This window comes from Schistocerca cancellata, chromosome 1 (assembly GCF_023864275.1).
Source record: "Schistocerca cancellata isolate TAMUIC-IGC-003103 chromosome 1, iqSchCanc2.1, whole genome shotgun sequence".
Lineage (NCBI taxonomy): Eukaryota > Metazoa > Arthropoda > Insecta > Orthoptera > Acrididae > Schistocerca > Schistocerca cancellata.
Window position 1 is genome coordinate 558,418,711 of NC_064626.1, and position 25,268 is coordinate 558,443,978.

General features: G+C 39.9%; 1 protein-coding gene across 4 annotated transcripts in view; it reads right to left on the reverse strand.

Annotated features, from left to right (window-relative positions):
- Window positions 1-25,268, reverse strand: part of LOC126180850 (ketosamine-3-kinase-like) — a 52,084-nt gene that overhangs the window by 9,868 nt on the left and 16,948 nt on the right. For all 4 annotated transcript variants that reach the window (XM_049924724.1, XM_049924727.1, XM_049924725.1 and 1 more), the window contains 2 exons: window positions 5,167-5,505; window positions 710-763 (listed from right to left, as the gene is read on the reverse strand). In XM_049924724.1, the coding sequence (XP_049780681.1) occupies window positions 710-763; window positions 5,167-5,505 (393 nt within the window). The remainder of the gene's footprint in view (window positions 1-709; window positions 764-5,166; window positions 5,506-25,268) is intronic.

A 25,268-nucleotide genomic window follows, 5' to 3' on the forward strand; every position in this document is an offset into this window, starting at 1 on the left:
CTGAAATTTTGCAGTATAATGTATTCTCTTTGTCATTTAGCAATTTGCAGAGTATGAATATAAAAAGCAAAGCAGTCCTCACTCCAAGGTTGGTTCGAGCACCACCATGCTGCACTAGGTGTCGTCCTATTGATTTCTTCCAACCTTTGAAATAAGTGATCCAGCCAGTTATACAGGAGAATCGCAAAACCTCAAAGAGACACTGGAAATTACTGAATGAAGCAGAGAAATTTGCACTGGTTGTGGTGTGCTGCAGATATGAAATCTAGTAAATTTATACAAAGTAGAAAAACAATTACAGGTGGTCGCATGAGGTGGGGAATATTCTCTGGCTTCCCCAGCATTTGCCCGAAGTGATTCAGGAAAACTGTCCATAACCGAAGACAGGATGGCTGGGTAAGTTTTTGAGCCCTGTTCCTCCCTTTTTGATCATTTATAGAAATATCGATTATTTTAGACTATGTGCCACTATAGAAATAAAATTGTAGCTATGCTTCAGAGATTACCCTCTTACTGAAACTCTATAAAACCGGTTCAACTTTTCCCAACTGATCTGGGCCAATCCAGAGTAAGAAAAGAGATGGTGACACAAACTTTACAGTAAAAGACTTTTTTCTTTAAGTAATTAATAATGACATCTAGTAAAGATTGCCAAAGACATACAGATTTTCAAATGCTGCAAACAGCAACATGTTTGGCTCATACTTACATTTTTCTCAACAAGCCTGACTTGATGGTCAAGTCTATTTCTTGCAAAGAATGTCTGAAAAATACAGCAACAATGGAATTACTATTTTAATCACTGCAGAAATACAATTACAGCTATATATAAGACCATGTAATAAGAAATCTTAAAGAACCACTGCAATTACTACTAACAGTAAGTACAAGTCATCAAGTTTTCCCATGCTGATAATGCCTGGTGTACTCTCAGGTATGTCACAGACTAACTCAACATGTACTTCAGGGAGCACCTGATGATTACAAGTTCTGTTAGTAAAATGCTGTGCCAATCAGATAAGGAAAAATTGATGACACATTCAAGAGGGCATCATGCAAGACAGTGGGTAAAAAAGCTGTTTATTTCCTACACATAATAATTAAAATGAGACATGTTATGAAATTTAGACTCTAAAACATTTAAGGTTTTTAGGATATACAGAAAGCAAATGGGAAACTGTCCATGGTATTTCAATGGGAAAGCCAACTTTCAGACTATATGTACATTAAGGTTAAAATGAGCTTTTTAAAGACAGGAGTATCTCTTAATTGTATTATTACTTGAATAGCAACAGTCAACAATTTGCAAATAGTCTCATTGACAACAGGAATAAAACTGTCTGTAAGTAGGCACTCCCTACCATAAACTTGCCAATAACAATTCCCACTACAGTTAGCCTGGCCACCCACTGAGTGTGTATTTGGTAGACTCATTAGTTGGCCAATCGTTCAAGCTAATACACTGTAGCCGAGTAAAGACACAGAATCAGCCACCAATTAATACAAGTGACCTACATCATTAAATTATGAGGAGCAAATACATGTCTTGTGAGACAAAGTGTCCAGTGAAAAGAAAGGAGTACTGTCTGAAACCTACACTAACAAAGTAACATATACTTCTGTGACACCTGGGCAGTGCTCGTGCAGGTTTTCAAGTGTTAAGTGAAAAAAGGTTGCTGCTGGTAACAAAGCTACATGACTGGAAACAATAGCCTACAGACCTGTGACAACTAAAGAGGTGTTGCCACAGAGAGGTATTCAAAACCACATGCACGACTGGTCACAGTAGATAAGTGAAGCAACCATCCAAAGACCACTTTTAAGTGTCAGGGTTCTTCTTTCATTGTACGGACTACAGGAGAATTTTGTCACTAAGATGAAGCACAGGAGGGCAACAGGAGAAAATGTTTTGACTTTACAGGTTGGCCACAGAAACATTTATAGCACCATCACATAATGTACACAAAGCATAAAGGAAATGTTTCATTTATGACAGTGTGTAGTTATCTGTGAAATATAATGTGTAGATGGCCACAGTCTGCATATGGTCGGTTTTATTTGGATCAAAGAAGCGTATCTGTTGCATTTTAATCAGTGTATCTTGAAGAAAACTCTTCTTCTTGAAAAAACACACTGCTCCCACACAGCGTGTAGCCAGAACACTCACTGCTCAATGATCAAGGAGATATACTAAGGGATAGGACTGTGATAGGTACAGCTTACTGTTTTTCGTTGAGAAGAAATTGTTGCAATTAATATCTAAGTGCATATTTTCTGTAATATCTAAGTGCATGTTTTCTGTCAACAGGGGCACTCTTTGAAGAACTGTAGGAGACCCATGAGAAAGTTACAGACACTGCCTTCCAAGGCAGCAACTGTGGCTGACAATATCACTTTATCCTTTTGTGTTCCAAGAAATAGGTCACCACATGATAAAATATTTTTGAGTGATCAGCCAAGTGGTGGTGTCATCTTGCTACAATGTTTCAATGAGTTTCATACCCATCATCTTTAGGTAGAGGATCACTTGAAGATGATGGGTATGAAGCTCATCGAAATATTGCGACAAAACGAGACCATCACTAAGCTGATTACCCAATAAAACCTGCAGTCACATTAGTCATAACATGTTTATATGCTCCTCAGCTTCCATAAAAGGTAATTAAACATGGAACACCATTAGACGCTAGCAGCAACAACTACCCAACTGGACTGAGTATGTTCAACTAATTCAATTTCAGTGGGATCAATCCTTCAATCAGCCATATTCACCCTAGTTAGGCATGTGAAATTGCTGAGCAAATACACTGATAAGCCGGAACATTATGATCACCTTTAGAATGGATAACAGCAGCAATGTGTCGTGGCATGGAAGCAATGAGGCCTTCGTAGGTCGCTGGAGGGAAATAGCACCACATACGCACAAACAAGTCACCTAATTCCTGTAAATTCCGGGGAGGGGGCAATGAGTTCTGACACTGCATTCAATCACATCCCAGATGTGTTCGTTCAGTTCAGATCTGGTGAGTTTCTCAAACCACCCCATCACACTCCAGGCCTTGTTACATGATGAATTATCTTGTTGCAAAATGTCACTGCCATTGAGAAACATGATCATCATGAAGGGGTGTGTGTGTTCGCAATCAGTCATGGTGCCTTGCATGAGCTGCACTGGACTTATGGATGCCCACGTGGATGTTCCTCAGAGCGTAATGGAGCTGCTACCAGCTTGTCTCCGTCCCAGAGTACAGGTACGAAGGAGCTGTTCCCCTGGAAGACAATGGATTCACACCCTTCCATCGGCATGGTGAAGAAAGCATCGGGAGTCATCAGACCATGCAACACTCTGACCCTGCACCAACATCCAGTGTCAATAAGCACTTGCCCATTTCAGTCAAAGTTGCTGGTGTCGTGGTGTTAACATTGGCATATGCATACCATAGTTTACCGCCTGTTTAACCAGTCTGCCCAGCCTACAACGTTTGACATCTGTAATGAGGGGGGTCACCCAACTCCATGTCTGGACATGGTTTCACCACATGTTGAAGACACTCACTACAGCACTCCTCAAACATCCGACAAGTCGTACAGTTTCCTAAATGCTCAAGCCAAGCCTACAGGCCATAACAATCTGCTCTCAGTCAAACTAGATAGATTGCGAGCCTTCCCCATTCTACACATGGACAGCTTGCTCACTGATACCACATGCACCCTGCGTGTGTCCAACTAGCAGTCATTGATCGCCAGGCCATACTGCTGTCACCTGGACGGGCTTATATTGAGATTATGTCAGTGGTCATAATGTTCTGGTTGATCAGTGTATGTTTCCAGTGGACGACCAGCTTTTATCAGTTCAAGAGCCAGCTCCAGATTGTACTTTTAAATAAGGCTGGTAACACCCCTTCTGCTTCCAATAACATTCCAGAGGATCTGTCATAAGATAGCATGACAGTAGTGTGTTACAGGCCATTACCAGTGATTTTCGAGTCGTGGTATCGATTATCATGCAACCGTCTATTAATATGTTGCAACAATCACAATCTAAGAGCCATCTATAACCTATCAGTTTCAAGACATTGATTTACAGAACATTGCTATCTACTTCACAGTTAGGGACTGATTCTCAAACTCTATTTAATCATGACCCTTAATTTCCCCCATCATTACCCCCTCAGACTGTTATTTATGTTCAAATTCTGCTCCAACTATGTCCTTCAAACATTGCGCTCTCCATCTTATCCTCTTAAGGTACGGTTGCTGAACTTTGTCTTTCCAATGATTTCCATGACAACATTGCAGTAGACAATTTATTTTCCTTAACTTACTACAATTTCTTAATCTCAAGAAAGATACTATGCATTTCCCATAAATCTAACATATCGCCCTTTGACCTGTAAATATATTTCTTCATTGCATATATCAAGGAAGGAAGGAAGATTGTAAGATTGGGGTGGGTTTAACATTCTGTTGACATCAAGGTCATTAAAGATGGAGCCCAAACTCAGAATATTTCAACAATGGGGAAGGAAAGCAGCTGTGTCCTTTCAAAGGAGCCTTCCCAGCATTTGCCTGTAGCAATTTACAGAAATTACAGAAAATCTAAATTTTGATGGCCGGATTTGAACTGTCGTCCTCCAAAATGTAGGACCAGTTTGCTACCCAACGTACCATCTTGTTCGGTCTGCATATATGAAACATCTCTAATGTGATGATGACCATTGTTTATAGGACCAAATTGCGCAGTCACTGGTCAATGGGACAACCAATTGTTTTCCATTCCAGAATACCAGATGTGGCAGTAAAATGTGAGGCAGGTGCAATGAGAGAAGTGGTAAGTAGGATGCTTGGGTATCTGATCTGCTGTGGTAGTAATGCAGTGGCTGTTTGTTTCCAAGTATCTGGGCAGGGAGAGGGAGAAGCATGACCCCTCACAAGGTCTGTGGGGAAGGAGACTCCGCCCTTGCACTGCTCTAAGCTGAAAATGGTATGTAGGGCAGTATCCAAATACAGTTCCTTCTTCTTGTTGACCAAAGTGGCACATCTCTTATCCATAAATTACTTTATTATTTTATTGTGTAGATGACAAATAATTTTTATACTGATCCCTCTAAGGTATTTATATTACTTACAAATATAGATTTAATATTAACCATAAATTTTACTTACTGGCCAGTCACCGCACCATTCATTTTCTAAAGGAATGTAGCCACAGCAGGTGGTCACATGAAATCCAAATTTTTCAACATAAGAAACATTTTCCTCCTGTCCCACAAAACCTTGTGATGCCTTTGTCTTTAGTTCACTGTTATGTAAATGCAATCTGGCCAGTTGTTGTCCAAGCTGCTTTGAGAATTTGCTTAATGTTTTCATGTCAACATACTCTAAAACTAAGACAGATCCACCACGAGGATTGTCTAAGACCACAATAGGTTGCGGAACACGCACTGTATTAGTTGCTGCTATAGTTTTAAGGCTCTCTAATTCACCATCAAACATCAGTCTCGCCTGCACAGAAAAAAGGAAGAACACCAATGAAAAAGAAATTTGCACAGGCTTTTTTACTTAAAATCAACAGTGTAGAAAAATATGTCATAATTATGAAGTACATACGGCTTTAAGATGGAGGAAAGAAGATTAGGTTTAATAGCCCATTGATGATTAGATCATTAGTGATGGAGCACAATCTCAGACTGTAGAGGGATGTGGAAGGATAATGGCCATGTCCATTTCAAAGGAACCAAGCTCATTTGCCTTAAGCAATTAAGTGAAACTTAAAGTTACTGCTTTAATAGAGTATGTAAACAATGCCAACATGTTCTTAATCAGAGAGAGACTATGGTTATTACATAGAAAATGTTCTGATAAGCAGCAAAGTATATGGAATATTTTTCATCTGCACCACTTGGCAGACAGGAGGAGAGAGTTTGTTGAACCTTATAACTACATAAAGGTGAGAAAATTCGATTTTTTTTCCCGCCCATCTCAGTTGCATTGATTACTAGTTTCAGGCTGACACACTCATTCTCAAACCCCACAACTTGCTATTAACCATAATTATTCATACAATAGTGGGCCAAATGTGTGGCTCCTGAAGAGGAGCAGCAGCTTTTCAGTAGTTGCAGGGGCAACAGTATGAATGATTGACTGAACTGGCCTTGTAACATCAACCAAAACAACATTGCTGAGCTGGTAGTGTGAACAGGTGAAAGGAAGGGGGAAACTACAGCCATAATTTTTCCTGAGGGCATGCAGCTTTACTGTATGGTTAAATGATGATGGCATCCTCTTGGGTAAAATATTCTGAAAGTAAAATAGTCCCCCATTTGGATCTCTGGGCAGGGACTACTCAGGAGGACATCATTATCTGGAGAAACACAATTGGCGTTCTATGGGTATGAGTGTGGAATGTTAGATCTCTTCGTCTGTTAGGTAGGTTAGAAAATTTAAAAAGGAAAAGAGATAGGTTAAAGTTAGATATAGTGGGAATTAAGGAAGTTCGGTGGCAAGAGGAACAGGACTTCTGGTCAGGTGAATACAGGATTATAAATACAAAATCAAACGGGGGTAATACAAGAGTAGGTTAGATAATGAATTAAAAAATAGGAACGCAGATAAACTACTATGAACAGGGTAGTGAGCGCATTATTGTAGCCAGAAGAGACACGAATTCCATGCCTACCACAGTAGTACAAGTTTATATGCCAGCTAGCGCCACAGATGCTGAAGAAATACGTGATGAGGTAAAAGAAATTATTTAAATCATTAAGGGAGATGAAAATTTAATAGTCATGAGGGACTTTAATTCAATAGTGGAAAAAGGAAGAAAAGGAAAAGTGGTAGGTGAATATGGATTGGGGATAAGGCCCACAATTAATACTTTCGGCCATTGGCCTTTTGTCAACAATAGACACATATACGTGCGTGCGCGCGCGCGCGCACACACACACACACACACACACACACACACACACACACACACACACACACACACACACACACCATTTCAATTACTGCTTCACAGCCTGTGCCATGTGGATCCTTCCCACCAATACCAGCTTTTCTGAACTGGGCAGGTGGGAACTTTCCCTGGAATAAAATCCTACATTCCCGTAATCCTCCTGGCCTCAACCTTCGTTAGTCACGTCATCACCCATCCAGCCTCTTCCCTGTTTCCATTCCAGCACTACACAGCTGCCATTCCATCACCAAACCCAGTCTTTTTATTTCTCTCCTTCTCCACTACTCCCCCCCCCCCCCCACTCCAATGTCTCCCCTGCTTTCCGTCCAATCTGCAGCACTTCATAGTCTGCCACCTCCACTATACTATCCCTCCCCCTCCCCGCCCTGGCCACTTCTTTACCCCCACCCAGTCACCAGTCCCATCATGCATTGGTGCTGCTGCTCACAGAGTGGTTTCTGTTGTCTAAGACTGCAGAGGTGATGTTATTGACCAGACTGGAGTAGGTGGTGGTGGGAGGATGTATTGGACAGGTCTTGCATCAAGGTATATTACAGGGGTATGAGCCATGAAGTAAGGGACTGGGAGCAGGGGTTGTGTAAGGATGGAAATGTATATGTGTAGGTTCAGAGGACAGTGGAATACCATTGTTGGAGGGGTGGGAAGGATAGTGGGCAGGACATTTCTCATTTCAGGGCATGACAAGAGGTAATCGAAACCCTGGCAGAGAATGTAATCAATTGCTCCAGTCCTGGGTGGTACTAAGTTACCAGGGAAATGCTTCTCTGTGGCCAGATGATGGTACTTCAGGAGGTGGTAGGAGACTGGAAAGATAAGGCACGGGAGATTTGTTTTGTTTTGTTGTGCGTATCTGCAACTCAGCATCTCCGCTATGTGGTGAGCAGCAACTTTCCTTCTCATAATATTGTTACATTCCATCCTCGATTTTCCATTGTTTGATAAAAGACGGTTGTACACATGGAAGATACCTGGAGACATAGGAAGGTTTCAGATAGATTATGTAAGGGTAAGACTGAGATTTAGGAACCAGGTTTTAAATTGTAAGACATTTCCATGGGCACATGTGGACTTTGACCACAATTTATTGGTTATGAACTGTAGATTAAAATTGAAGAAACTGTAGAAAGGCATGAATTTAAGGAGATGAGACCTAGATAAACTTAACGAACTACAGGTTGTAGAGAGTTTCAGAGGGAGCAGTAGGGAACGATTGACAAGAACAGGGGAAAAGAATACAGCAGAAGAAGAATGGGTAGCTTTGAGAGATGAAATAGTAAAGGCAGCAGAGGATCAAGTAGGTAAAAAGACAAGGGCTAGTAGAAATCCTTGGGTAAGAGAAGAGAGACTGAATTTAATTGATGAAAGGAGAAAATATAAAAATGCAGTAAATGAAGCAGGCAAAAAGGAATACAAATGTCTCAAAAATGAGATTGCCAGGAAGCAAAAACAGTTAAACGGGAATGGCTAGAGGATAAATGTAAGGACGTAGAAGCATATATCACTACGGGTAAGATAGTTGAAACCTACAGAAAAATTAAAGAGACCTTTGGAGAAAAGAGAACTACTTGTATGAGTATCAAGAGCTTGGATGGTAAACCAGTCCTAAGCAATGCAGGGAAAGCCGAAAGGTGGAAGGAGTATATAGAGGGTCTCTACAAGGGCAATGTACTTGAGGGCAATGTCATGGAAATGGAAGAGGACATAGATGAAGATGAGATGGGAGATACGAGTAGAAACAAGGCCTCGGGAGTAGACAACATTCCCTTAGAGCTACTGATAGCCTAGGGAGAGTCAGCCATGACCAAACTCTTCCATCTGACAGGGAAAAATGTATGAGACAGGCGAAATACCCTCAAGCTTCAATAAGAATACAATAATTCCAGCTCCAAAGAAAGCAGGTGCTGACAGATCTGAAAATTAGCAAACTATCAGTTTAATGAGTCACAGTTGCAAAATACTAACACGAATTCTTTACAGATGAAAGGAAAAACTGGTAAAGCCGACCTTGGGGAAGATCAGTTTGGATTCCGTAGAAATGTAGGAACACACGAAGCAATACTGACCCTATGACCTTTCTTAGAAGCTAGACAAATCTACATTTATAGCATTTGTAGACTTACAGAAAGCTGTGGACAATGTTGACTGGAATACTCTCTTTCAAATTCTGAAGATGGCACGGGTAAAATACCGGGATCAAAAGGCTATTTACAATTTGTACAGAAACCACAGGGCAATTACAAGAGTCGAGGGGCATAAAAGGGAAGCAATGGTTGAGAAGGGAGTGAGGCAGGGTTGTAGCCTATCCCCGATGTTATTCAATCTGTATATTGAGCAAGCAGTAACGGCAACAAAAGAAAAATTTTGGATAGGAATTAAAATCCAGGGATGTTTGCCGATGACATTGTAATTCTGTCAGAGACAGCAGGACTTGGAAGAACAGTTGAACAGAATAGGCAGTGTCTTGAAACAAGGATATAAGATGAACATCACCAAAAGCAAAACAAGGATAATGGAATGTAGTCAAATGAAATCAGGTGATGCTGAGGGAATAGATTAGGAAATGAGACACTTAAAGTAGTAGATGAGTTTTGCTACTTGGGCAGCAAAATAACTGATGATGGTTGAAATAGAGAGGATAATAAATGTAGACTGGTAATGATGAGGAAAGCATTTCCGAAGAAGAGAAATTTGTTAACATTGTGTACAGATTTAAGTGCCAGGAAGTCTTTCCTAAAAGTATTTGTATGGAGTGTAGCCATGCAAGGAAATGAAACATGGATGATCAACAGTTGTGACAAGAAGAGAATAGGAATTTATGGCACAACCTGATTAGAAGAAGGGATCGGTTGGTAGGACACATTCTGAGGCATCAAGGGATCACCAATTTTGTACTGGAGAGAAGCGTGGAGGGTAAAAATCATAGAGGGGGCTCAGAGATGGATACACTCAGCAGATTCAGAAGGATGTAAGTTGCAGTAGTTACTCAGAGATGAAGAGGCTTGCACAGGATAAAGCAACATGGAGAACTGCATCAAACCAGTCTCTGGATTGAAGACGACAACAAGAACATGGTGGCAAAACACACAAACAGCTTCTGCACAACAAAGCATACAGTGGGTACCAAGTACCCTCACTCATCTTAGCCTATGACTTGCAACAGACACATAGGATAGGATCAATGATGGTACTTGTTGCCCACTGTATACTTTGCTGTTCAGAAGCTGTTCATGCATTTTGGCACCATACTGTATGAATAATTACGGTTAATACCATGGTGTGTGGTTTGAGAATGGGTGTGTTAGCCCGAAACCGGTAACCACAACAGCCAAATTTTATATCAATGCAACTGAGACGGGCAAAAAGATCCTTAATGCGGAGACCCTCAAGGGTGTATTACAAATCATAGTTAAACAAAACTACATAATGCATACTTACAAAATAAAGATACATTCCTTTCACAGATCCTAAGTCAAATGGTTCTCCATGAAGTAGAATAATCCCTTTTTCTAACAACTTTCACACAATCCTCTTGTCTGAAGCCCTCTGCACCTGACTATCTCTTAGGAGATAAGCTTCTTAGGACTGGTAGGCTAAACAGGCATGGTGTGCGGATGTCCGCACTTATATAAATACAGTTCAAACATAAAGTCTTAAGCCCACTGAACTCTAATCAAGAAACACAGGCATAATTAACATTCACCAAAATCAGTCTGTAGAGCTGCAAGTTCTTATCAGCTGCAAGTTCTTCTATCAGCCATCAAAACCCAGCACAATGATAACCTTCCAGTAGAAATTACATTCACTTCAGTGCCAATAGCAACACATCACCATATACGGGACATGAACATACTCCCACTGCGATAAACATGATGGTTTCATTGCAGCAACATGAAAATTCTTCCATTATAAGCCACACACCAAACACAGCACAGAGACACCCATTAATGCATTGTTGGTGATTTTAATTGCAACACCTTGAAAATGGAGTTCAACAGACATCAAATTGACACAAAGTGTACTACACATTTGAGTATTCAAATGAATAGATTTCAATGCCACCACAAAAAGTAGTAGCAGTAATGCCATCTACTTTCTGCATTTATGGAAGGTAGCACAAACGATTTGTTATTCAGAAACCACATTTGAATGTTGGCTGTTAGTAATAAAGTCTTGTTAGAAGGAGAAATGTTTACTAGCAGGTATCAGAAATTGACAGAGGGTGTCTCATGGCTAATCAAGACTGTGATCAGCTCTTCTGCAATACTGTTACTTGCATTGGTTGGTGTCACATGACTACGAAACTGATGGTGAACCCATCAGCATATTGTTCATTTGGTCACACAGGACCGTCCAGCCATCAATGTAACTTGTGTCAGGAAATGAGCTTGTTTGCATCCAGAAAAGTATCCACATGGACACTGCAATGATGTCCTGAGCACCAAGGAAAGTAAACACAGCAATCATTGTTTGACTTCCCTTGACACAGCAACAAAAAGATGCTTGCAGAGAGCTGTGCACCCAACAACACTGGATGCAGAGTGGCATCACATCGTCTTTTCAAATATGCCCCAGTTCCGAATAAAGCATCATGATGGACATATCCGTGTATCGAGTCTTTGAGGAGAACAAAATCTGCCTGATTGTATTTGTCATCATCACATGGACGCAGCACCTGCCATGATGATATGGAGTGCCACTGACTACAAAACTCTATCAACTCTGGCTTGCATATCCAGTAATTTGAACAAATGTGTTGCATTTCCAAGATGTTAAGGACAGTGGCTGTGTAAAATTTTCGAGATCTCCTTAATTTTATACTTCAACGAAACAACATGTTGCTCATGCTGTCCTGATTTACCTCAGAACGAGGATATCTGACTATCACCTTGGCCAGGACATTCTTCAGATCTTCACCCAATGAAAACATTTAGTCAATGGGTTGTGAGAGACTGGCATGCCACCATTGCACAGCAGTTACAATTAATGAGCTCTGAAGAGAGCTGAAGCAGCACGGAATGACATACCTGTGACTGTTATATAAGCTCAGTTCAGCGCAATGACCAGCTCAGTTAGACTTATTGCTGCTGCCAGAGAGGGGATCTCTATATACTAAATTTTGCACCCTCTTTACTCCCAAATCCTCTACAAATTCAATCATGTGTTTTTCCTAATTATACAGTATATCCACAATACATGAAATTTCGTTATTCGTTATCCTTCTGGGTGTTTCAATTTTAATGACTATCTGTGTAGAGTAATCGCAACAGTAAAGATCAACAAAGAGATACCTGTCAAACTTCAGCTCTAGCTATTTTAGTCTATTTCTCACAGCCCTCAAAGCTCAAATCAGGTTACATATACACTGTGTCACTATGACAGTACAATCCAAGTAAGAAAAATTTCTACTCCTCAGTTGACAACTGACTTAAATCAAAGGATGTAGAGTAGGGATGCTCCTCATAGACATTTCGAGTCAAATCTTAAGGCAGAAGGCCACAAAGTACAGAGAATCATCATTTTACATTGTCTGATTTTAAGTTTCTCGCAATTCTAAACCATAAATTTGTAGCCCCTGTGAAAAACCCATAAGGTCAATACTAAAAATTCCCCGGTTTTACATTTCTTCCTCATAAAGTTAACCTCGATTCTAAAATTCATACTCAATGTCTTGCTTGACTTCGTCCCGTTTCCTTCCTACTGACATTTGATGTGACTGAATGTGTTATAAGTGGAACAAAAGACAGATGGTTTGCACGACATATGATGGTGGAGTTCAGGGAGTATTTTAGCCCGTTGTGGATAGGGGAGTCATGAGAGAGGAAATGCTGATATAATCCATGATCAGTGCTGCCAACGTCAACTTGCAACATTTAGCTTCACCACACAATTATGATACAACTACTGCTAGTTTGCAGTGGTAATGGAAAAACACGACAGTCAACATGAAATGTTTCGGATCAGGCCAATATGTAATGAAAGGGTCCAGCCACCAACTTTTCTTATGCCACGTATAACTCAGTCTCATCTATTTGCGTGTATTTCTGATGTACTGTATTCAGCAACAATACCAATCATCAATCTTTTAAATTCAAACACTGAGTCTCGAATAATATGCTCGGTCATAATTGAGGAAATGTCGCCCATTTCTGGGTAGTGAACTCTTATTGGCTTGAGACTTGTTCAATCATCCAATAGTCAATGCAGTCACCGCACCACAATAACATGCATAAATTGAGCTTGCCTACTCTAAATGTGGTGAGAGGAGAGTGGCCCTTCAGTGACGGGAATGCAGTTAAGGGTGAAAGCATTTTTTGAAGTACTGAAAATATATACTTTTCGTACAGATGATGTGGTACGACAGGGATGTCACACAGAAATAGAACAAGTTTTGCTATAGAACATTTTAACAACTTTCATGTTCAAATCTGAGACGATACAGTAGCAACAACTACATACACTACTCACATATATACTTTGCACCATACAAACCACACATTGTAGATCGTAAAAAATGGCAGCGGTGATAGAGGGCATGAAGCAAAACTATAGCACCTGAGCTTTCTTTCAGTTTTACATTTTACACAGTGTACAAAAATTCAGGGCTGACTTTTAATAAGATTGTACCATCAAATGGGGAAGTAAACTCCTTTTTTTTTTTTCCACGTCTCCGTTTCTCTGTTAAAGCCTAAAATAACACATTAATGGTGGTGAGCATATGAAGGGCGACAGCTTGCAAGAAAAGCATTAAACAATAACAGTAATGGTGACAAAGATCGTCATTAAGCATATATTCGCATTTTTGCTTATGGTTTACCACCTAGCTGCTGTGATGTTTTGGTTCAATTCAATGTGTTCATCAATTTTTGCTTTTTTCTGGAAGAGCACAAAAGATGATCTTTCAAAAACACATGTTTTGAACATACAATTTGTGATTGTAGCATGTCGGAAAATAGCTTGACATGCTTGTACCCAGATATCAATTTCAATTTTTTGATGAGTTTTTACTTGCTGTTACACATCTGATTTTTTAAGAACTGATGAAATTTATCACCACAGATTATTGTATAAACTTTGCATTATACATTTAATTTCCTTCATGTAGACATATTTTATACACAGTATTGAAGAGGACTGCAATTTTTAATCAAATGGGCCAATCAAATTTATTTTTGCTCTTGTTTTGGGGGGTTTTTAATATTTTTTTTATTCTGCATTTTCCTCAATTTTGCATTTTTTAAGTCTGGACCACATGAAAATGTAAAATTGGAGTTTCACTGTATACAGAAACCTGCAGAACATGGTAAACCAATATGCTCATCATGCCAAAATCAGTCATTCTCAGTATGTTGTATGCTGTGACACAAATCCCATGATTCAGAAGCAGAACATCCACAGACTGGCTCTCACAGAGACAAAATCAGAAAATGTTTTTGGAATCTCAGCTGATGAGCTGAGTGAATTTTTTTCAGCGCCAGCCAGCCCTCATATTGCAAATAATTATCACATGCCAGAACCCCGCAGACTAGATACCTAACCCTGGCATATTCTACCTAAAACATTACAATAAACAAAAAAAGAAAATAAATAATGAGAACCAAGTGATAGGCAATGATGGTACCAGCAGAATGATGATCAAGACTGATGTGGATTGCTATGTACCTGTGCTGACATACATGTTTAATGTTTCTCTTATGATTGGGATACATCCCAGTAATGCAAAAGAAGCATAGTCTGACTTATCCCTAAGAACAAACATTCACAATCACCTTGTGATTATTGATGAATCAGCATCTTATCCACTGTCACTCATAACCAAATAACTGAAAACTTAATATCACTGAAATAGTATGCAAAATGTCAGTGTAATCTTCAAAACTGCCACAGCAGGAACACTGCAATAATTGAGATAACTGACGATCCTGAAATATGCTGTAGACAACCATGAGGCCACAATATTGATACTAACCTATTTTCACAAAGCACGTGATTCTGTCAACTGTGACACACTGCTCAGGAAAACGTGATAGTTAAAAATGCCTTATAGTGCTCCTAGTTGATTACAAAGCTGCTTGAGATACAGAATGCAGTGCACTGCCTGCAGGAACGAAAGTCGTTCTGGATGCAAATTCTTTCAGGAGTGTCACACAGGGCAGACCTGAACCCACAACTGTTCTTCTTGTATGTCTTGTCAGTTCTGTCTTACTGTAAGTATTAAGTGCCAGACTTGAAGAAACCAATATCTCATCATCCAGATGAATACGATCTGTCTTCAGTATTAAGATGGGCACAAACTGAGATACTTAAACTAAATGAGAAATACCAATACGTAATTTTAGTATCCCATCAGAAATTAATTCATCTTAATTCTGCAAATAACTGCCTCCTGTTATCCTCAATGGTATCACAAAAGTGTGTCATAAATATGAAGAACTTTGATGTAGCTTTCAATGAGGAACTTAACTGGACAGAAAATACTGTTGTCACATGCAGAAAGGATTATGTTTGCCTCTATGACCCTCTGAAACGTTGGAACAGGATTCCATACAATCTGAAACATAAATCTGTGCAGCTACAAGTTCTGCCGAACCTCCATTATTGTGATTAATTGAAAATGACATGAGTAGTCAAAACCCTAGATGGTTAAACTAAGTATAAATGCTTGTGTGCATTATATCCAGCTACTCCAAGTACTTGACTATTTCAATGCTGCATACACCAGGCTATGACAACTGCAGCCAAATAGTAAGAGCGACGTCCAGTGTTGATAGAAAGTGCTGGTTTGTTTCCCGTTACACACAAAATTAATTTTAAGATGTAATTTTAGGTGCTCCTTTGATAGAGTGGCCCCAATTTGGTCTAGTACAATATTTGTTTTACTGCTATGTATGTACATGGACAGTAAAACATTAAGAACAACCAGAAGCTGGCTGCTACCACAGTGCAGCAGCATTGGCCAGATGCTGCTGGAGTAATGGTTATTCATCATGTTTTTATGTTGCTGTTAATTCTCATCAATAAGATGAATATCGCACAAGACTAATTTCAGACTGCTCTAGCGAATGAACAGTATGTGGTTTGGGCTGACTTCAGCTACACACTGCAAAAACGAAATTGATAATATTTACTGAAACACCAGAGAAAATATGCCCGACAACTCCTAGAAGGGAAACCCTATATATGCCTGCCTTTTTTTTTCTTTCACTATCTATGATTCTCACAAAAAGACAAAATAAAACATAATTTCAGATTCTCACTGAATACTAGCTACTGCTGGCTTTACATGACCTGGGAGATTTGCTCCTCAATTTGGTCCTATGGAACTAGACACGTAAATAAAATAAAATAATGTAGTTCTATATAAGTAAATAATACCAGTACAGTTCAGATGCCGAGTTGTGACTCGGCATCTCTGCTGTACTGGTATTCAGACAGCAACCATTCCTGCTGTGATAACCTTTCCCATGAACTCACCACATACTTCACCACAACCTCTATCAAAATACACAAAGTTAAATGCAGATACACTCAAAAACTTTCTCACTGTTTATCAGCTGACTTCTGTATTCCATATATGGGCAACCACCAACAAACTAGCAGAACTTATGCGAGGTGTGTTAAAAAAAAGACCAAACTTTTGTTTATCACATGTTTATTGCTCATTGAACTACATTTTAAGCACTGTCCCCCTCAAAGTAGTCCCTGCCACACACAATACACTATTTCAAACATTTCATCCATTTTTTTGGAAAACCTCCTGGACTGCACTCTTCAGAATGGAGTGCAGGTCTCTTGTCCTGAATCTCCTCTATGGTTTAGAAATGATGTCCTTTCAACATGGTCTTAATCTGAGAAACAGGGAAAGTCTGCTGGGATAGGTCTGGAGAACAGGGTGGATAGGGTACAATGGAAAACTGATGGTCTGCCAGATAGCTGTGGATCAGGAGCAACATGTGAACCAGTGCATTGTCATGATGCAACATTCACATCTGGTGTTTCCACAATTCAAGCCTCTTTCTATGCACAGAATCATTCAAACACACTAAAATTTCCAATTGGACTTCCTTGTTTGCCATCTGAAAAGTCGATACAAATTCCTGATAGACAATGCCTTTGCAATCAAAAACCACTAACAATATCACCTTGATCTCTGACCGACTTGTGTGCTTTTTTTGGATGAGGAGAGACTTTTTGTCCACCCACTGTGAAAACTTCACCTTTGTTTTGCCAAGTTTGTAGTAAAATTTCATATACACACATTATTCTTCAAGCATTTTCCTTGTTACTAATCTGACAAACAGCTTGTGCACATGCTCACTGTAGCACAACTAAGAGTCACATTGAAATGAGGCTAATGGCAGTTTGTTGTACACACATTATTCTTCAAGCATTTTCCTTGTTACTAATCTGACAAACAGCTTGTGCACATGCTCACTGTAGCACAACTAAGAGTCACATTGAAATGAGGCTAATGGCAGTTTGTTGTCTACACCTCCCACTATGTGCACTCAGTAGCCACAGTGCTCTCTGCCAACTGATGCACTACTTCAAAATTTGGGCTGTTTTCGAATGTACATCATAAAAGAAAACAAATGACTAGCCCATCACAAGAATACCAAGTACCCATTAGCTGAACACAAATTACAACACAAGTCAAGGGGACTGAGTGCCAATATACCACAGGGGCCAATTGGATCCTTCTACCCAGTACCAGTACCCCAGAACTCCTGAGATGAGAACTTGCTTTCAATCACATACTGTCTGCCCACCATGATCTTGTATGCAGATTCCATTGTTCTAACTCCCCTCTTCCACATACACATACAAGTTCCTTCCCCCCAAGTTATCTGTTATCATTTGGTCTTATTAAGAACCCCCCCCCCCCCCCCCAAACTTAATTGGCCCCACCTCTCTCTCCTCCTCCTTTTCTGTCTATTCCTTACACGTGGTTTACAATATTCTGCTCATATGCCATTTTCTTTTCTAATCCACTTGTACTTCCTACTCCATCTCTCGTTCCTATAATTTCTATTGAAGCTGCTACAATGTTAACAGATTTACTATATTTGATATCCAAGTCTGTTGGACGCTTTTTCTTTCATCTTCGGCTCTTTTCTTCCTCATATAGGACAGGTCCCTGTGTTTGAGTGCTCCCCCCCTCTCCCCCTGCTCCTCTGCCCTTGTCAAAAGAAACTTTTGTTCCATAGAGCCATAGTAAAGAGACCTTAAAAATGCAGATGTCATAAAATAAGAAGACATAACGCAAGTTCCAAAAAAATAAAATCATATGCTGAAGCCCCTTCCATGGATCCCAATGGAAATGATCCCCACAGATGTGGAATAAGTCAAAAACATCTTAAACTATTCTCATATATGAAGTAATAGCAAACTTCTCACAAAACATGTAAATGTGTAATATACACGTGCATACAGTAATTCTTAAGCTATTGCAGCCGCACATCATTAAAGAGAAAACAACTGCATGATAATTATTTACACTTATCACATAACTGCACTGAGGAATGCAGTCAGATTTTACTAAACACTCGAATTATTTGATAAAGTGGCTGCTGGAAAGTTATTGAAAATGAATGTTCCTGAATAATCGACAGCTTTCTTGACCAAAGTAAGTGACTGAAAGCAGTAGTTATTTAAAAATGCCTCTGTGCGGTGTTCTTGTGTTCGCACCACAAGCAATTTATGTTACACAGTTTTGGATTCAGGAAACTTTACCTTGACTTAATGAGTTATCTAAAAAATTATTATGTATGACATTATGGAACAAAAGTAAGAGAAGTGTGCTAGCTTTTTTACTTTCACAATACCTATGCCTGACAAAACATCCACATTGGTATGGCTTTGAGATAATCATCTTGCTGGCATTGGAAGGTCCTGTTAACATTTTTTTCCCATGTTTACATATTAAATTTGAGTTTTTAACTCTGCTTTCTGCAAAACAATTCATTTCTTTCCTACTTACCCAAACATCTTTTGATACCTGTGTGCCATAACATGTTTGGGTAAAAGAAAAAGAAATATATTGTGTTCTGCAGAATACAGAGTTCCAAAACCCAAATTCACATAACGATTTGTTTAGATGCTTCAGCTGTTCTCCGTTATTCTCCTACAAATAGCATTTATTATAAAGTTGGAATCTCAAGAATTTAACGGTGTTAATCTCTTCTACCTGCTCATCATGTTTAGGCATATACTGGATAGAAATCACTTACAAGCTCTGAACTGCAAAAAGTGTCTTTCCAAAGTTTAGTGACAAGGAACCATTTATTAATGTTCATGACAATTTCAATAGCTGTCATTTCTAAAATTATACTTGAATTGTTATTTACATTGTTTGTATCATCTGCAAACAAAATAGACTTGGTATCTGGTAAGTTTATTGACAACTTCTCAATAACATACACAAGAAAAGATAAAGGTCTTTTGGGACCCACATATTGTTATTCCCAGCTGCGTGATGAACGACGGTTTAATACAGGACTCCTTCCTATTAACAACCCTTGTTTCCTGTTTGAGATACACAATTTGAACCATTTAGAAGCATTTCCTGTTTCATTCTAGTATTATAATTTACTTGTGAGGATACAATGATTTACAGTCGGAACACCTTTGACAGATTGTAGCATATACCAGCTGTTTGTAATTTACTGACTAGTAGATTAAGTACATTCTTGCAGTAAATGTAAATAGCCTCTTCAATATCAAACAATTTAAAAATCAAACTGACTTCAATAATTTATTATTTGCAGATGTCAAACAATGGAAAATCCAGGATGGAATGTGACAATGCAATATATCCTACATTCCCAACCCTCCTGGTATCCGCCTTCATTAGTCATTTTTCTCACCCGTCCAGCGCCATCCCTGTTCCCAGTCCAATACACAGCCCCCACTCCACCAATGCACCCTGTCTTTGTACCTCTCTCCTTTTCCGCAACCCCCCCCCCCCAACCTCTCCCCTGCCCACTGTCTACCTCCCGACTGCACCTATCTGCCCTACCATCTCTCCACCTCGTCCTTGTGCACTCCCCAGCAATACCTCAATGTCCCCCAGCCCACCCTGCTATCCTTCCACCCCCCCCCCCCCCCCCCCTGCCCAAGCATCCTCCTTACCCCCACCCAGTTGCCACTGCCATCACTGCTGTTGCTCGCAGTGTGGCTTCAGCTGACAGAGGCTGCAGTTCCACCCCCCCCCCCCTGTGTGTGTGTGTGTGTGTGTGTGTGTGTGTGTTCGACAAAGGCCTCACTGGCCAAAATTTTATATTGTGACAGTCTTTTTATTTGCAGACAGATGGTTATGAAGCCATTTGTGTACTGTCTTTTCTAAAAATTTTAGAGCATTCTGGCAAAAATGAAACTGAATGGAAATTTGGCAGTATTTCTTTACTCTCCTCTTACGAGTTTCACTAAGAGGTATTTCAACCTACTGGGACATGTTCCAGTAATAAATTATAGGTGACACTTATAACTTAATGTTGTTGTTGTAGTCTTCAGTCCTGACACTGGTTTGATGCAGCTCTCCATGCTACCCTACCTATCCTGTGCAAGCTTCTTCATCTCCCAGTACTTACTGCAACCTACATCCTTCTGAATCTGCTTAGTGTATTCATCTCTTGGTCTACCTCTACAATTTTTACCCTCCACACTGCCCTCCAATGCTAAATTTGTGATCCCTTGATGCCTCAGAACATGTCCTACCGACCAGTCCCTTCTTCTAGTCAAGTTGTGCTACAAACTTCTCTTCTCCCCAATTCTATTCAATACCTCCTCATTAGTTACATGATCTACCCATCTAATCTTCAGCATGTTAACAAATTTCTCTTCTTCAGAAATGCTTTCCTTGTCATTGCCAGTCTACATTTTATATCTTCTCTACATCGACCATCATCAGTTATTTTGCTTCCCAAATAGCAAAACTCCTTTACTACTTTAAGTGTCTCATTTCCTAATCTAATTCCCTCAGCATCACCCGACTTAATTCGACTACATTCCATTATCCTCGTTTTGCTTTTGTTGGTGTTCATCTTATAGCCTCCTTTCAAGACACTGCCCATCCTGTTCAACTGCTCTTCCAAGTCCTTTGCTGTCTCTGACACTAGCTCTTTTTAGCTTTAAAGATTTTATGGTGGACATTTCTTTTACTGGTGTAGTGAGGGTCAGTCATATTCACATTACCATAGCTATTCATAATAGCTGGTCTGAGGTATATCCATGGCAGCATGTACTGAAACTGACACCACCATCTTCTCAGTAACAGTAATTAAAAGATTGTTTAAAAGTTTTGTAACATTGCTACTCTGTTGCCAATGTATCATTTACTTTTAATGCTATCTTCTCCTCTTCACCTCTGTTTCTACCAGGCCCTCCATCATTATATCCCATGTTTTTGTTGGGGCTTCAGTCCGAGGAATGGTTTCATGCAACTCTCCACACTACTCTATCCCGTGCAAGCCTCAGCATCTCCAAATAACTACAGCAACCCACATCCATATGAACCTGCGTACTCTGCTTCTCCCTTGGTCTCCCTCTGCAATTTTAACTCCAAAACACTTCCCTCTAATATTAAATTGATGGTTCCTAGATATCTCAGAATGTGTCCCTAACTTTTCCTTTAGTCAAGTTGTGATAAAAATTTCTTTTCTCTCTATTTCTGTTCCGAATCTCCTCATTAGCAATGTGACCTATGCATCTAATCTTTAGCATTCTTCTGCAGCACCACAATTCAAAAGCATCTGTGCTCTTCTTGTCTGAACTGTTCATCATCCATTTCACTTCCATATAAGGCTATGCTCCACACGAATACCTTCAGGAAAGTCTTCCTAACATCTAAATTTAAATTAGCTACTCACCTAGCGGTGGCACAATACTTACATAGAAGACTGTTGTGACTGGCAAGCTTTGGGAGCTGGCGGCTCCTTCTTCAGGCAGAAGGGTTGAAGGGGAACGAAGAAGGGTTTGGTTTAGATACAGTGATGACATCTTTACCATATGGACCCCCCACGGTGAGGCTGACCTGCTAAAATTCCTGGAATCTCTGAATACCTTCTCCCAATTAAATTTCACATGGTCCTATTCTGAATTCCATGTCACTTTCCTTGATGTTGATCTCATCCTCACCGAAGGCCAGCTACACATTTCCGTCCACATTAAACCTATCAACAAACAACAGTACTTACATTTTGACAGTTGCCATCCATTCCATGTCAAATGTTCCCTCCCACACAGCCTTGGCATCCGAGGCTGCAGGCTCCGTACAACAATACACCTCCATTCTCACGTCAGCCTTCACTGTACGTGATTACCCCACCAGCCTGGATGAAAAGCAGATTTCCCAGGCCATCACATCCAATCACGGTACTGCTGATCCCTCCACAAAACAGCAATTTCCTAAAATCATGCCCTGAAATGATATCCATTCTGTCTGAAATTTTACCCACCACACCTAGAATAGCTTTCCATCACCCTCCCAATCTCCACAATATTCATGTCAGACCTTATGCTCCTTCTGCACCCATCTGCCTACCCTATAGCTCCTACCCCTGTGACCATCCCCGGTGCAAAACTTGCCTTATGCACCCACCTATCACCACCTATAATAGCCCTGTAATTGGCAAGACATATACTATCAAAAGGAGAGCCAAGTGTGAAACAACACGTCATATACACGCTAATGTGTAAACACTGATCAGCCTTCTACATTGGCATGACTACCACCAAATTATCAATAAGGATGAATGGTTCAAATGGCTCTGAGCACTATAGGACTTATCATCGGAGGTCATCAGTCCCCTAGAATTAGAACCACTTAAACCTAACTAACCTAAGTACATCACTCACATCCATGCCTGAAGCAGGATTCGAACCTGCGACCGTAGCAGTCGCGCGGTTCCGGACTGAAGCGCCTAGAACCGCTCGGTCACCATGGCCAGCAAGGATGAATGGGTTTGGGCAGAGGGTATATACTGGCAACTCGCAATATCCTGTTGTAGAACATGCTCTACAACATGAGATTCATGACCTTGACACCTGATTCACCATATGCGCCATCTGGATTCTTCCCCCAGACACCAGTTTCTCATAACTCTGCAGGTGAGAAGTAGCACTACAACATGTCCTTGGTTCTCACCACCCACCTGGCCTTAATTTACATTAATTTCTTCCATTTCAGTTTTTCTTCACTGTAACTACTCTTTGCTTCACTCTGTTTTAGTTTTCTACATCTTTCATTGTCTTTCCCGTCTAATTTTCACTACCCTCTCCCACGTACAATACACTTAGCTTCTCTCGCTTATTAACTCGTGCATAATGTTTTCGGTATATTTCTGTCTTTCACTTTTAAGCTCTCAGGTTTTCAAATCTCATCCGATGCAGTCCCCAACAATCAGTCTTTCCTTCTCGTCCCATACGGCAAGTCTCCCGACCCATGGTTATGGGTGACTTTCTCAAAATCTACCCTTTTTCCTAGACCTCTCCAGTCCTTATCCTTCACCCTTCTGCCTTCCCCTTCAACCCTTCTGCCTGAAGGAGCCATTGGCTCCAAAAGTTTGCCAATCACAACAGTCTTTTATGTGTTCTGCTGCCACTTGATGAGTAGATTTCTTTATCTATCCAATGAAATAATTTTATCAATAATTGATTGTTTTCGTTGGTAAATTTAAATTAGATGTTAATAAATTTCTCATCTTTAAAAACATTTTCCTTGCCATTGCCACATTACATTTCATATCCTTTCTACTTTGGCAACATTAGTTATTCTACTACCCAAATATAAAAACTCATTACTACTTTCAGTGTCTCATTTCCTAATCTAATTCCCTCAGCATAGCCTGATTTAATTTGGCTACATTCCATCACACTTGTTTTGCTTTTGTCAATGTTCATTTTATATTATCTTTTCAAGACACTGTCCATTCCATTCAATTGCTCTTCCAAGACCTTTTCTATCTGATTACAATGTTGTCAGCAAAACTCAAAATTTTGATTTCTCCTCCCGGAACTGTAATTCCTTCTCCAAAATTTTCTTTGGACTGCTCTACTGCTTACTCAATGTACAGATTGAATAACATTAGGGGCAGGCTACAGTCCTGTCTCACTCCCTTCTTTTTAACTGCTGTCTGGATCCTGTACAACCTGTATGTAACCTTTTGCTCTCTCTATTTGACCTGTGCTATCTTCAGAAATTCAAAAACTGTACTCCAGTCAACATTGTCAAAAGCTTTCTGTGTGTCTACAAAAGCTATAAATGTAGGTATACATTTAATCTACATTATAAGGTAAGTCATAAGGTCAGTATTGCCTCATGTGGACCAACATTTCCCCAAACCCAAATGGATCTTCCCCGAGGTTGGCTTCTACCAGTTTTTCCATTCTCCTGTCAGTATTTTGCAACCATGACTTATTTAAATGATGAATCAATAATCTCTGCACCTGTTAGCACATGATTGCTTTGGATTGAAATTATTACATTCTTCTTGAAGCCTGAAGGTATTTCCCCCATCTCATAAATCTTGCATGTCATGTGGAATAGTTGCTGACACGCCTGGTTCCCCCAAGGACACCAAAAGTTCTGACATAACGCCATCTACTCCAAGGGCTGTCTCTTGTCTTACATCTCTCACTGCTCTGTCAAATTATTCTTCCAAAGGGTCTGGTCTGGTCTTGTCTCGTCTTACGTCTCACACTGCCCTGTCAAATTCTTCTTGCAGAGGGTATCTCCCACATCACCCTCATCGACCTCCTCTTCCCTTTCTACATTTCTCTTGTACAGCCTTCTACACATTCCTTCCACATTTACCTTCTTTTCTTAGTACTGGTTTTCCATCTGAGCTCTTGATATTCATTCACCTGCTTCTTTAAAGGTCCATTTAATTTTCCTGTAGGCAGTATCTATCTTTCCTCTAGTTATACATGCTTCTATAGACTTACATTTTTCCTCTAGCCATTCCTTTTTAACCATTTTGCACTTTCTGTCACTCTCATTTTTGACATTTATATTCCCTTTTGCTTGCAGAATTTTTTTTATATTTTCTCCTTTCACCAATTAAATTCAATATGTTCTTAGATATTTAAGAATTCCTAATAGGCCTTGTCTTTTAACTATATGGTAATCTGCTGCCTTCACTATTTTGCCCCTCACAGCTATCCATTTGTCTTTTACTGCACTCTCTTCCAAAGTATTAGTCAATTGTTGCCTATGATACCTTCAGAACTCTCAACAGCTTCCAGTTTTTTCAACTTATCCATGTCCCAATTCCTCAATTTCTTACCTTTTTGT